At 44.8% G+C, this 13,156-nt stretch overlaps 1 protein-coding gene across 2 annotated transcripts in view; it reads right to left on the reverse strand.

The window, feature by feature from the left end:
• Positions 1 to 13,156, reverse strand: part of HERC2 (HECT and RLD domain containing E3 ubiquitin protein ligase 2) — a 173,742-nt gene that overhangs the window by 78,451 nt on the left and 82,135 nt on the right. For both annotated transcript variants that reach the window (XM_069466707.1, XM_069466708.1), the window contains 8 exons: positions 11,494 to 11,676; positions 8,479 to 8,660; positions 7,796 to 7,943; positions 7,523 to 7,719; positions 7,186 to 7,416; positions 6,337 to 6,475; positions 4,746 to 4,889; positions 1,612 to 1,754 (listed from right to left, as the gene is read on the reverse strand). In XM_069466707.1, the coding sequence (XP_069322808.1) occupies positions 1,612 to 1,754; positions 4,746 to 4,889; positions 6,337 to 6,475; positions 7,186 to 7,416; positions 7,523 to 7,719; positions 7,796 to 7,943; positions 8,479 to 8,660; positions 11,494 to 11,676 (1,367 nt within the window). The remainder of the gene's footprint in view (positions 1 to 1,611; positions 1,755 to 4,745; positions 4,890 to 6,336; positions 6,476 to 7,185; positions 7,417 to 7,522; positions 7,720 to 7,795; positions 7,944 to 8,478; positions 8,661 to 11,493; positions 11,677 to 13,156) is intronic.

The raw sequence follows: 13,156 nt of genomic DNA on the forward strand, positions 1-13,156 counted from the left end.
TAGGCCGGGCGCGGTGGCTCACGCCTGTAATCCTAGCACTCTGGGAGGCCGAGGTGGGCGGATCGTTTGAGCTCAGGAGTTCGAGACCAGCCTGAGCAAGAGCGAGACCCCATCTCTACTAAAAATAGAAAGAAATTATATGGACAGCTAAAAATATATATATAGAAAAAATTAGCCGGGCATGGTGGTGCATGCCTGTAGTCCCAGCTACTCGGGAGGCTGAGACAGGAGGATCGCTTGAGCTCAGGAGTTTGAGGTTGCTGTGAGCTAGGCTAACGCCACGGCACTCACTCTAGCCTGGGCAACAGAGTGAGACTCTGTCTCAAAAAAAAAAAAAAAAAAAAAAAAAAAAAGTTTCCAAATTTGGTAGGAAAAAATAAATCACTCCAGAGATGCAGGTAACTTAAGCAAATCCCAAAGAAGATGGAGGAAAAAAACATGCACATATAGGCACATCTTAGTCAAACTGCAGAAGACCAAAAAAAAATAGAAAATATTAAGAGTAGCCAGAGAAAAAAGACATTTCCCGCAGAAGAACGAAGGTAAGAATGATGGCCAACTTGCTGTCAGAATCAATGGAGATGAAATGACAGAAGGACTCTCTTTGGTAGACAGCTCTTCCCACTCCTAAATGACAACTCCACATTCCCTTCTATGTCTTAACATGCAGCATCCACACAGGGTGAATACAGGCTATGCTCCACCCAACACACTCTGAAATTGCCTAGCATCCTGGCCCTTTAGACTAAAACTTCACCAGAGGTTTTCAGGCCTAAGAGGGAGCTGGAGTTCAGACCAGTTCAGAAAAGGCATGGCCACCTCCTCCCTCCTCACCCCATGCCCCCATTTCTTGCTGTCTCCCCTTGTGCCCCCTCATCTTTCCAGCTCACTCTAGGACTGAGGGGAGCCCTCCCATGGGCCCCAAAACAGTTGCCACCTCACTCTGGAGCCTTGTTCTCCATAGGGCCTTGGTCTCTTAGGATTTCTATTAGGATAATTTCCGCCTGCCAAAATGAGCACTGAAGGTTTTGTTTTTGTGTTTTCATAGTCTATCCAGAATTTTTTGTATTTACACAGCAAGAGGATTTTAAGTAACATCTAGTCCTCTATGCTGCCAGCCACAAAAGCTCCCATCACTCTTAGCCTCGGTCACATTGCCTGTTCCATGGGAATGTCCGGCAGCCCAGAATGTGCATGCTCTACTGCACGGGAGGGCCAGAGCCTGGCAGCAACAGGGCACACCCAGAGGCCTATGAGTGAAGGAAACAAACAAGCAAGCCCAACAGTCCTAAGTCTAATGTCTCTTCCAATAACAATTCTTCCTGGAAAAAGACCCCTCCATAAATATATGAGCATTTAACCCATGCTGCATCTAGTCAAACAATTTACACAAATCCAAAATAAGGTTAAACTTCAACCTTCTCACTCTTTAACTACTGTTATAACGTTCTGCTAACTATGCCCAAACATGGTAAAGCCTAAGGAGTCATAAGAATTATTTTCATAACATCATTTAAAATTCAGAATATATCCTTAAGAAAAACACGTCTAAAAAAATTGTTTACAATTGAGTACATTAAAGTAAAAACTGTCAGGCATACATAACAATACCTCTAGTTCCTGTTTATCGAATATGGCCTTCACGGGGGACGGCTGGGTGGCCGCAGCCAGCAACTGCTGCAAGAGGATCATGGGGGGCTGCGGCCCTTCAGGGGACAGGTCCCCAAGGTCAGGGGACGCAGCTGCTCCGTCATCTGAATGTAAAAACAAAATATGTACAACATTCTATTTTCAACTGCAAACATCTCTATCATTAAAGAGAATGTAATTGAGCATCTTAAGCCAGATATGATTTCTTCCTCATTAAGCGACAAACAACCAAATCTTCAAGACTCAGGTATCAAGCAAAACAACACTCTAGATAATTTTCCACTCCCTGCTTTTTGGTCTCTGTCCTTCATTAGTTCATCTGTCTCTTAGAGCCAACAAATGCTACTTCTCAGATTGCTGCCCTTGGTCCAATTCTTACACCTTCTCTTTCTTGTTCACTCATTGTTTCAGTAACCCCTGTAATGGACACATCCCAAGTTTATATTTCTACTGTGGCTTTTCCCACTAAGCCTTGTTCAAATCATTCTGTGACACCAATTTCAAATACGTCATGCAGTCAGGGTGATGACATTTTGTCTGTTTTGAGTGGGCTTTAGGTGAGGCCTTGAGGGCTCCTTTTGCTATAGCCCTGGATATCCACTGCCCAGGCCTGTTTCACACAGTTCACCCACTAGACCACGGGTTGGAAATCTTTCTCTTAAAGGGCCAGACAGTAAATAGTTTAGGCTTACGGGCCATATGGCCTGTGTCACAACTACTCAACTCTGCCATTATACAGCAAAAGCAGCCAAAGATGACGTGTAAACAAGCGGTATGCCTGCCTTCCCATAAAATTTTATTTACGAAAACAGATGTCACGGTAGTTTGCCCATCCTTGCTTTAGACAGCTCCATCTGGAGCCCCTGCTCTGCACAGACTTGATAACCTTGAGTCAGCTCTGTCATAACTGCTCATCAGAGTAGCACAGAACAGCTGGCCCAATTCCCAGGCTCCAGTTTCCCAATCTCTGCAATTATGAATTATCTTCAAGGTCCCTACCACTTCTAATATGAATGAATTTGCACTTTCAATTTCTCTCACACTCAGCAGGTTTAAAATTAATTTCATAATAGCCTCTCGTCTTAAGATTAAGAAACAAACTCAAACATTCCACATTCCACTGGACTCCCTTATTTTCTTTCAAACGCACTACTCACTGTTCTCCCCCCAACTCTGAACATCAGCCCAAACTTGAAACATTAGCCATCTTTGAATTTTCACTGTTATCATCTAAATACTACACCATCACAGTGTCTACTAGAACCTTCTTTCCACTTTTCGTGCCTTTCCCTGGAAGACACCCCCTCAACTTGACACAATAGCAATTCTCCATCTCCATGATCTCCCACTTCAAACTCCTATAACTCCCTAGCAGATTTATCATCGCCCTGAGTATCAATCCATCCTTATCACATGGCCCCTGCCATAGCTTTCCAAATCAACCTTAATTCCAATCTGGTGTAGCAGGACGTCAACAGCCCTCTCCAGCTTTAGCCCTGGACTCACCAGAGCTAAAGCTCCAAGCATAGCAAAGCTGCTCAGCACTCTCCCAAAGACTTGCTGCTTTCATTTGTGCTCCTTCTGTCTCCTCCACCAATGTGGAGAGTCCTTGTCACCTGGCACCTGTCTGCCATGCCTCTCAAAGACTGCCTGTACCAGCCCTCAGCTGCCAGTGTCCCCCCATGCCTTGGAACTGTGCTCACACACTTCACAGCATACCGGCCCCATGTGATGGACAGAGCCATCTGCATTCATTTTCTCTCCTCCTCCCAAACCTAGAAAGTAATGATCATGAACAATGACTATCTTTTCCCCCATAATACTTAGCACAATGTCTTTCAACAGACAATCAAAAAACATTTCATAGCTTTGGTTTTTTCCTATTAAAAGTGATATGAGCTCCTTCTAGAAAATTGAATATAGAGAAGTATAAAGAAAATAAAATCAGCAGAAATTCTACCAAAGATTACTGTCACTATTTTGCTAAATAGATGAACCTATGGCACGTCTATAAACAGATAAACACAGCAATGTGCTTTTTTGTTTACTTATCATTTCCATGTTTCCATGGCAATAAACATATACAATTGGCCCTCCATATCCATGGGTTCTGCATCTGCAGGTTCGACCAACCACAGATTAAAATATTTGGAAAAATTTTAAAAATAAAAAACAACACTATAACAATACAATAATAAAAAATACAAATTTTTTAAAACTACAGTATAATAATTATTTACATTCATTTACATTTTTGAAGTATACAGGAGGATATACATAGATTATATGCAAACATTATGCCATTTTATAGAAACGACTTGAGCATCAAAGAATTGTGGTGTTCTCGAGGAATCATGGAACCAATGCCCCATGAACACTGAGAGATGTCTGTATATGTACCATTTTGAACGGCACCATGGTATTCCACTGCAGGGATATTCCACATAATAATGGTCATTTTAGTGTCTTCAATTTTTCAACATAAAAACAATACCAAAATAGAAGCCATGATGACAATGGTAAACATATTATCTTTATATGCTTTTTTATGCAATAAATTCCCACAAGATGACTTGCTAGGTCAAGGTATACAAATACACATATATATGCATTTTAGAGTCTGACATGTTTTTTCAAATGCCCATTTAGATGGTTGTACCAACTTAAATTCCCACTAAGAATGTGTTCATGGAGTGCTGCTTTATGTCCATGTGAAGAACCACCACAGGGTTGTCTTGTAAAAATACAGGTTCTGATTTCTTTCGTCTGGGGCAGAGTGGGAGTCTGCACTTTCAACACTTGCCTAAGTGCCATCAATGCTGCTGGCCCCCGCAACACACTTTAAACAGCAAGGCATAAGGATACTGTTTTCCCTCCTCCCCTACCGGATCCTCCCAGTCTTGTCTGTCTTGTGAGACGACGACAACTTCATTGACATTTGGTGACCGCTGGTCAGACCACGTATCTTTCCTGTCATTTATAAGCCATCTAATGTGACCCCTTTAATGAACTGCTTGTTCACATCCTTTGCCTACTTTTCTACTGGAGTATCTGCCTTTCTTACAAATCTGCAAGAACTTCTTTTAAACAGATACCTGTATGAACAGTTCCTGTCTCCTGAACAGCTGGCTGAGACAAGATCTGCCTCAGTTTATCTTGGTGGGACAGCAGTGCTCGGCCTGCTTTCAGTATGTACAGCTTTAACTGCTGGCACCGCAGCAGGTCCAGGTCCACTTGTCCTGTGGAGGAAAAGAGCTCAGTGAGAGGTGCACGCCCCACTCAGTCTTTCCTCACCATCAGTGAACCTCTGCAACGAAAAAATAAACAATGCCCTGACCTTTGGGATTTACTAACCACACACAAATACTGTCAATGATGAAGGGCTTGTCTTTCCCAGTATTACAAGTGGTGCTTCTGGGTTAGTGTCCTCCAACCCCCAGGGTCTTCTCCCTTGCCTGCTCTCCAGGTACCTACTTCAATGGGTTGGAGTGAAGATTAAAAGGTTTACCATGGTTAGAACCGTATCAGCTACTATTATATTATCAACTGCTTCCCAAATTGCTGAAATTTTATCCATATACCTAGGTTACAAACAAGATACTTTCACTTTTTCTTCCAAGGCTCCTCGGAGAAAATTTTATCAGATACACTAGTTCTTTAACTGAAGAAGATTATGGTAATCCCCCTAGAGTCTTATCTAATCCCGATGATGTGCAGAGATGCCACAGGCCAACGAAGGGGCAGAATAAAGAAGACATCAGGGCCCCAGAGACCTGAACTACAGGCCTGGTAGCAGCATTCCAAAAACAGTATGGGCTGGAGGCCAAGAAAGTACGTGGGGAACACAGGGTGTGAGGGACAGGAGGACAAAACAGGTGCCTCCTGGACACTGAGCTTGACCAAATGGCAGACAGCTTTATTCACCATGATGGGAAATGGTGGCTACTAGAGAAGGGTGGGTCAATTTTGGACACGCTGTAGTACACACGCACTGGACCTCCAGACAGAGATGTGAACTAGAGATTCAGAGTTGAAGGTGGTTACCATCATAAATGCTAGAGTAGCAATCACATGTGTGGGTGGGAAATGAGTAAGAAAACTCAACAAGAGTGGACACAATGAGCAGCAGTTACAGGCGAAACCAGAAGGATTTCAAGAGTATAAATAATACACAGAGAAAAGAACTCTCTAAGAACAAGCAAGGGGCAATGCAAAGAAAATCATGAGAGTATTCTAGACCCAAAGGAAGAGTTTAAGCAAGAGTGGCCACAGTTTTAGCCCACCTTGCACATCACAAAGCAAGGCAGATCCAAATACAAAGGCCCCTATTTCTGGCAGTGAGGAAGCCCTGAGTAAAGCTCCAAAACGGCAACTGGGCCACAGGGACATGGGGTGGAGCATTGATGGGGAGGAAGAGAACACAGACTCCTTTTCCAAAAGCTTGTTCAGAATAAATGGTGAGCGAGAGGGGATGAGCCATGGGGGTTCTTCAGCTGTGGCTCTCAACACAATATTGAAGGCTAACCCCAAAACACACAAGGTTACATTCCCAACTGTAACTCAACAAATAGTAAATCCATATGAGAGACTTCAGCAGTCATATGAACTCGCTCTGATAAAAGAACATTATCCAAACAAGACTAGTTAAGACTGTAGCTTTTTCATCAAGAAGCACCACGTACTGACCTGCAAAGGCCTGTTTAGGTGATTTCTTTATTTTGTGCTTTTCCAATTTGCTTCCAGCGAGGTTCACCAGCTGAGCCCAGACAGAGAGCATGGGCTCTGTGAAAGGCAGGTTGTTCACACTGAACGCCACAGCAGGGAGCTGAGGAGAGAGCACAGAAGCCTTCCACGTGTGGCCAAGGAAATGAACAAATAAAATATTCTGAAAGTTATAACCATGAGTCTTACTTCTGAAACACCAAATATACCCAGTAAGTCTTTTTCCATCTGAGAATAATTTCAAACTATGCCATTAAAGGTAATATAGAGACTTATACATATAATAAATATAATCTATTAATATATTAATTTTTCTCTACCAACTTATCAACAATAATTATATCCAGGTGGTGGTTACTATCTTCTTAGGTATTTTCTATACACTTCAAATTTTCTACAACATTTATTCCTAAAATAATCAAAACAGTATTTTACAGAAAAATATAGTTAGATTGCACTTGGGTTACATTAAAATAATGTAAATCACTCACCTTCCTTATACATCCCTAATTCACAGGTTTAAGATGACAGTAGCTGCTATATTAAGTCACGTCACTCAACACAAGCAAGCCCTTTCTACACGGAAAAAGGTTGCGAACCACTGTTCTACAACGCCCCATAAGACACGCCCTGCTTATATCAGGAATGCAAACTAATACAGGCAAAAAGGAAGTGGTTTTCCTGAAGTCACATTATCTTCCTCAAAGGCAAACGTGAAGTTCAAGAATCAAGTTCCTCAAGTTCTAATGTCAGAACCCAGTTTGGTACAAACCTATTTCCTTATCATACAGTAACTGAGCACAGTTCACCTACTGGTTTCAGCTGATTCAACGGGCAAACGCGACACATCCGCATGTCAGAGAACTGCACAGTGATTTTGCCTTTCGGGGTGATACGAGTCACGGTGCCTTCTCCAAATTCATCATGCATGACTTGGCCCCCCAGGCGCAGGCGACCGTCAATCCCTCCGATCACAGCCAGGACAGCCATAAGGCCTCCCACTTCTGGGTTCTCAGAGTCGGGGAAGTAGTCCTCTAGCAGGGCCTAGTGCAGACGGCAGACAGCAAGATTGGCTAGGGAAGCATACTGAGCTGCCCGTTCCTCACAAATCTACAAGGAAACTAGATTAATTTTGACAAGTGGGACCCACCCCCTCCGACGGCTTTCCTGAGCAGCTGTGGGTGACCAAGCGAAGCTGGGAGTTGATGTACTTGTTGATGAGTCCGTTCCACTGGGTCAGGGAGTGCAGCGTGCGGAGTAGAGCCACCACCTCTTCTGCCAGAGTGCTGCTGTGGGTGGCGGTCAGTGAGGCCTGTGGGCGGGCCCTGCGCCTCCTCAGCGTGGACTCTGAGGAAGAAGCAGAGAGAAGCTCACTGCGCACTGTTCTTAAACCAGGACACAAGCAGGGGAGAGAGCTGCCCACCTCTGAGTAACGGCACATCAGAAGAACAGGTAGTGAGCAAACTGCCCAAGAAGCCAAACAACTTTTCCACAAGGCACTTCATGTCCCCTGCCCTTTCTGTCTTGTCCCACGATGGGAGTACTGCTTGCAGTAAGTGCACAGCCAAGATCTGATAAAAGATAATTCACAATGACAAGCATCAAAAAGAAATTATCTGATAGATTAAGAAATTACACATTGTTGTTTTCTCTTTACTTTTTGTTCCTATAGTGCAATTTATCAAGTGAAAATTTTGATATTCATTATTTTACAGCCAGATAATTACACGCTAGTTGATTAATGGTAAGGATCATCAGGGGTTAAAAGACATTAAAGATGCATGTATTTGTTTCCTCAATAAAAAAGAATTCTTTTTCTTTTAATCCTTCTTAAAACAGTAACACTACTACAACCCCTGTGAAGCAGATGAGAGCAGTTGCAGAATTTATCACTTAACAGAAAAGCAAGTAAACTAAAATTTAGTAACTTACCCAACTGAAAATAATCAAGAACCTCACTCTTTGCATCTAGAAAATCTACCCTGTGTCACTTCTAGTTCTTTTTCTGCACTCATCACTGAATAAAGGCGCCTGACTTGGAGGGCTGGGAGCAGCGGCATGTGGATGCCTCTCTCAGGGGCTGGGGGTTGCCCAGCAGCACATTACCTGCCTCTGCAGCGAGGCGGCGGTGAAGGGCGCGTGCCCTTCCACGACCTTCATGAGCAGCGTGATCCACTGTGGGGAGCTGAGGGCGCCGCACACCTGTGGTGTGAGCGCGATGCTCCTCACAAACCCGAGTGTGCACCAGCTCCGGTGCTGCTCTCTGTACACCAGCCTGTTTGGAGAAGCTGCCAGGAGGGAAAACAAACTCACTTGGCAACAAATCCCTGGAAACAACTCATAAGTGCATTCCTTATTTTTAATTAACCTATTATTTTATTTTCATCAATAAGCTACTTTACAAATATGCTGCACTTTGACCAATTCAAAGTGAGGAATGGGAGAAGGCTTTTAAGTTAGCTCAAGGAACATTTCACAGCACTTTTTTTTTTTGGGTGGGTCTCACTACTGCCCAAGCTGGACTCCTGGGCTCAAGCAATCCTCCCACCTATGCCTCCCAAGTAGCTGGGACTGCAGGCACAAGCTCCTACGCCCAGCCTTCACGGCATTTTTAAAACCTTTAAAGTATGTGTAGTAACTCAAACTAGCTAATGAATTTTATATACATACCATTTCTAAGCAATAGGAAAATGATCTATAATTCGAATAGCAGTAATTTGCAACAATGCATCTACCATATTTTTTTTAAAATCTCATGTGTTTTAAATATCCCCATGATCTTGTTTATATTTAATCTGTACCATAAATTTCCAATCCAAGTTTAAGGAATCTGCATTAACAGAATGAGAATGAGAAGTTTTTACTAAATTTACACAATTTGATTCTGCAGTGACTGGGACTACCTCTGCCCAGGTCTCCACTCCCCCGTGAGCTGAGGCTGAGGCTCCAAGACTGAATCCTCCTGGGGCCTCTCCTTGTGCCCCACACGACCAGCCTGCCCTCCCCACCCTCTCACCTGCCCTCCTGCTTGCCAGGCTTACAGGGATACCTGCATTCTCTCAGCCCGAGACACACATTCCCCTGCCTCACCCACAATCACACATACCCACTCTGACGCTTACACACTCACCTTCACTCACACCCTCATATGCATTCCCACAATCAATCACGTGTACCCACACTCACACAATTACACGCTCTCTCCCAGAGTCTCTCACGTACACCCACCATCAGACTCTCACGTATGCTCACACCATACCGAAATCACTAACACGTAACAATCCCACAAGCCCAGTCACACACATGCACGCAGAACCTAACATGCCAGCCCACACTCCCGCTCACTCCTACGTACTCTCACATTTACTTACCCCCACCCTCATGCACAAACTCACACTCACACTCACAATTACTGAGACACACTCACGAACATCCAGTTATACACAAGCTCATACTGAAACCCACACACTCACATATATTCACGTCATACTCACACCCATATTGTCACATACACACAGCCTCCCACTGACAATCAAAATGCTGACATCCACTCACACAAGTCACTCATGCTCTCACACTGAAACACAACACACACATGTGCACACACTCAAACACTTGCACTCACACTCTGTCACCATCAAACACTTACGCACTCACCCCACTCCCACCCTCTCGCACGCACATGCACTGGGCCTCATACATGCCTAATGACTCAGTTTCTCATTCACAAACCCAGTAACACCCTCACACACACATTCATGCACACTCAAACACACCTCACACGCTCACACTCAAGCTACTCACACACAATCACACATACTGACTCACACACACATGCTGATGCACACGCACTCATGTCCTCATTCCTTCACTCATATGTAGTCCTCCACCCACACCCACATGCCCTCATGGACATCTGCACACACTCACATGCATACACTCACACGTATAACCGCACAATCACACTGACACTCCCAAACACACATCTTCATGCTTCCAACATAAACTCTCACCCCTACACGCATCAATCACTAACTCACTCTCACACTCACATTCACTCACACACAATATATCCTGACACTCAAGCACACACCACATTCACACTCTCACAGTACTCTGAAACACACTCATATTCACACCCACACATGTGCTCACAGTCAACACACTTGCTCAACTCACACTCCCACATTTACACTCACATTCACACACAAACACTTTATGGATTAAACTATACCCCCCGCAACCCCCGGAACGACAAAATATGATCTTATTTGGAGACAAGGTCTCTTGCAGAAATCATTAAGGTAAGAATTTAGATGAGATATTGGATTAGAGTGAACCTAAATCCAATGAAAGAGTCCTTGTAAGAAACAGAAAGGACATACAGAGACATGGGGAGGAGGCTATGTGAAGACAGAAGCAGAGACTGGAGTGATGTGGCCACAAGCCAAGGAAACCTGGAGCCACCAGAAGCTGGACACAGCAGGAAGGCTCCTCCCCTAGAGTCTGCAGAGGGAACATGGCCCTGCTGACACCTGGATTTGGGACTTCTGATCTCCAAAACTGAGAATAAATTTGTTGTTTTAAGCCAATGTTATGGGTTGAATAACGTCCCCTCAAAATTCATATGTGGAAGTCCTAAGCCCTATCGTTCCTCAGATTATGACCTTGCTTGTAAATAGATTATTTATAAACAACACTACATACAAATAGTTTAGATGAGGTTAAATGGTGTCCATATAAAAAGGGGAAATTTGGACATAGACACACAGAGGCAGAACGCCATGTGAACACGAAGGCAGAAATTAGGGTGATGCTTCAACCAGCCAAGACACACCAAAGATCACCAGCAAACCACAAGAAGTAGGGGAAGGCTTGGAGCAGACTCTCCCTCATGGCCCTGAGACTGAACCAACCCTGCCCACACCTGGATCTTGGACTTCCAGCCTCCAGAACCGTGAGACAATAAACTCCTGCTGTTTATGCCGCCCAGTCCATGGTACTTCCTTATGGCAGCCACGGGAAACTCATACACACACACACTCGCCCACATCCACACTAATGTGGCCAATTTGCAGCCCCCAGCACTGACTCCCAGGCCCACGACCATTCATTCCATACGTGTCTTGTCCGTCGTTCCGCTTTCCACTAACATTCGCAGCAGGCCACACAGAGTCTTGGTGGCTTCACTCTGCATGACTTCAGCGTGCACTCCAGCAGAGAGACAGAGAGTCTGCAGTAAGTTAATCGTGCTGGTAAGCATCATTGCTGTGGGGTGAATGTTCCTTTCAATTTGTTCAGCTTCTGAAAAATATAATCAAAACAAGAAACTATATTCCCAAATAAAATTGGAAGATGGCCATGTATGTAATTTAAAGGATTTAATATCACATTCTTTTTTTTTTTTTTTGAAGACTTTGATTTTTAGAGCAGTTTTAGGTTCACAGCAAAATTAAGAGGAAGGTACAGAGATTTCACATTCTTCGTTTTCACTTTGGAAAAGGAAACAGATTTTCACAAGAAGAAAAGATGGAACTGAGGATACACCAAACACCCATGGTGATCATTTCGCACCTTGCTCAAAGAAAATGAGCCTTGTAAATAATAGCTAATCTTTTTAAACAACATCAGCATGCATATAACTCAGAAATACTGAAATGATTCTAAGGTTTCACTTCTTTAGAAAGACTGTTTATCAAATGTCAACACCCAGTTCTGATGAGCTAGCTATGACCTACATGACAACAAAGTATCTGCACTCTGGAGCAGGGAGGCCAGTCACACGTCCAGCCTGGCTGGCTCTGCAACGAGGAGGCATGTGGCCACAGAAGCCACCCTCTGTCACATGGCCACCCCTGCCCAGGCTCTGACACCCCTGTGAGGAAAGCCCCTAGGCAGACAGCCAGGCCTGCCTCCCACCTGTCAAGGTGGGCAGAGGAAGGGGTGGCCCCTGGTCTGGAGTGGCAGGCTGTGGGTAAGATACAGTGGTAACACAGCCAGCATCCACCACCAGGGCATGGGGACTCCACGTGCATCACTCCTAACAGCCCCACACAGCAGGCATCATCTCTGTTCACATCTGGGGGACTGGGCCCCAGAAGTGATGTGCCCAGAGTGGTGGAATCGAGATATGAGCCTGTGTGCTCCGAGCCCACGCTGTGCTCTGGGACATAGCCTCCCCACACCCCTACACCACCTGCTCTTTAATAAGCACACCCTCCAGGTCTCTGCTCACTCTAACAGCGGGCCTGGCCTGATGGCACTGCATACACAGTGGCCACTGGAGCCCTGTGAGGCAGTGCTGGCCTCTCAGACGGTCTTACCAAGACCAGCCATGTGACGCTTCCTTCACTTGTCCCAATGTCTTTTGGACATAGCTGAAAAACGTCACGAAGTTAGATAGGATCTAACTTTCTTGGTCCACCCCAAATTCTCACCTCTGCTTTCCTGGAAGCAATGAGGTACTGACTAAATCCATGTGATAGGTTCTGAATCAAGGGCTGCAGAGGAAAGGTAAAGGCAGGAGGCAGGTGGGACCGGACCGTGTTCTGGTGGGGATCATGGCTGGAGAAGAAGGCAGACGGACAGAGTACTGCAGGGCAATGCCCTCCACCAGGCCCAGGCTCACTCCCTCCGACTCGAGCTCAGTGCCAAGCATACACGACCCATTAGAGGTGAGGCCGCACCTTGACTTGCCATCACACTCTCAAAGGGGGAGCAAGAGCAAGAAGGGAGGGAAAATGTGGGAAGTTAGTCCCAACAGGGTTGCTGCAGCCCAGAGCCT

Source organism: Eulemur rufifrons, chromosome 3, assembly GCF_041146395.1.
Source record: "Eulemur rufifrons isolate Redbay chromosome 3, OSU_ERuf_1, whole genome shotgun sequence".
Taxonomy (NCBI): Eukaryota; Metazoa; Chordata; class Mammalia; order Primates; family Lemuridae; genus Eulemur; species Eulemur rufifrons.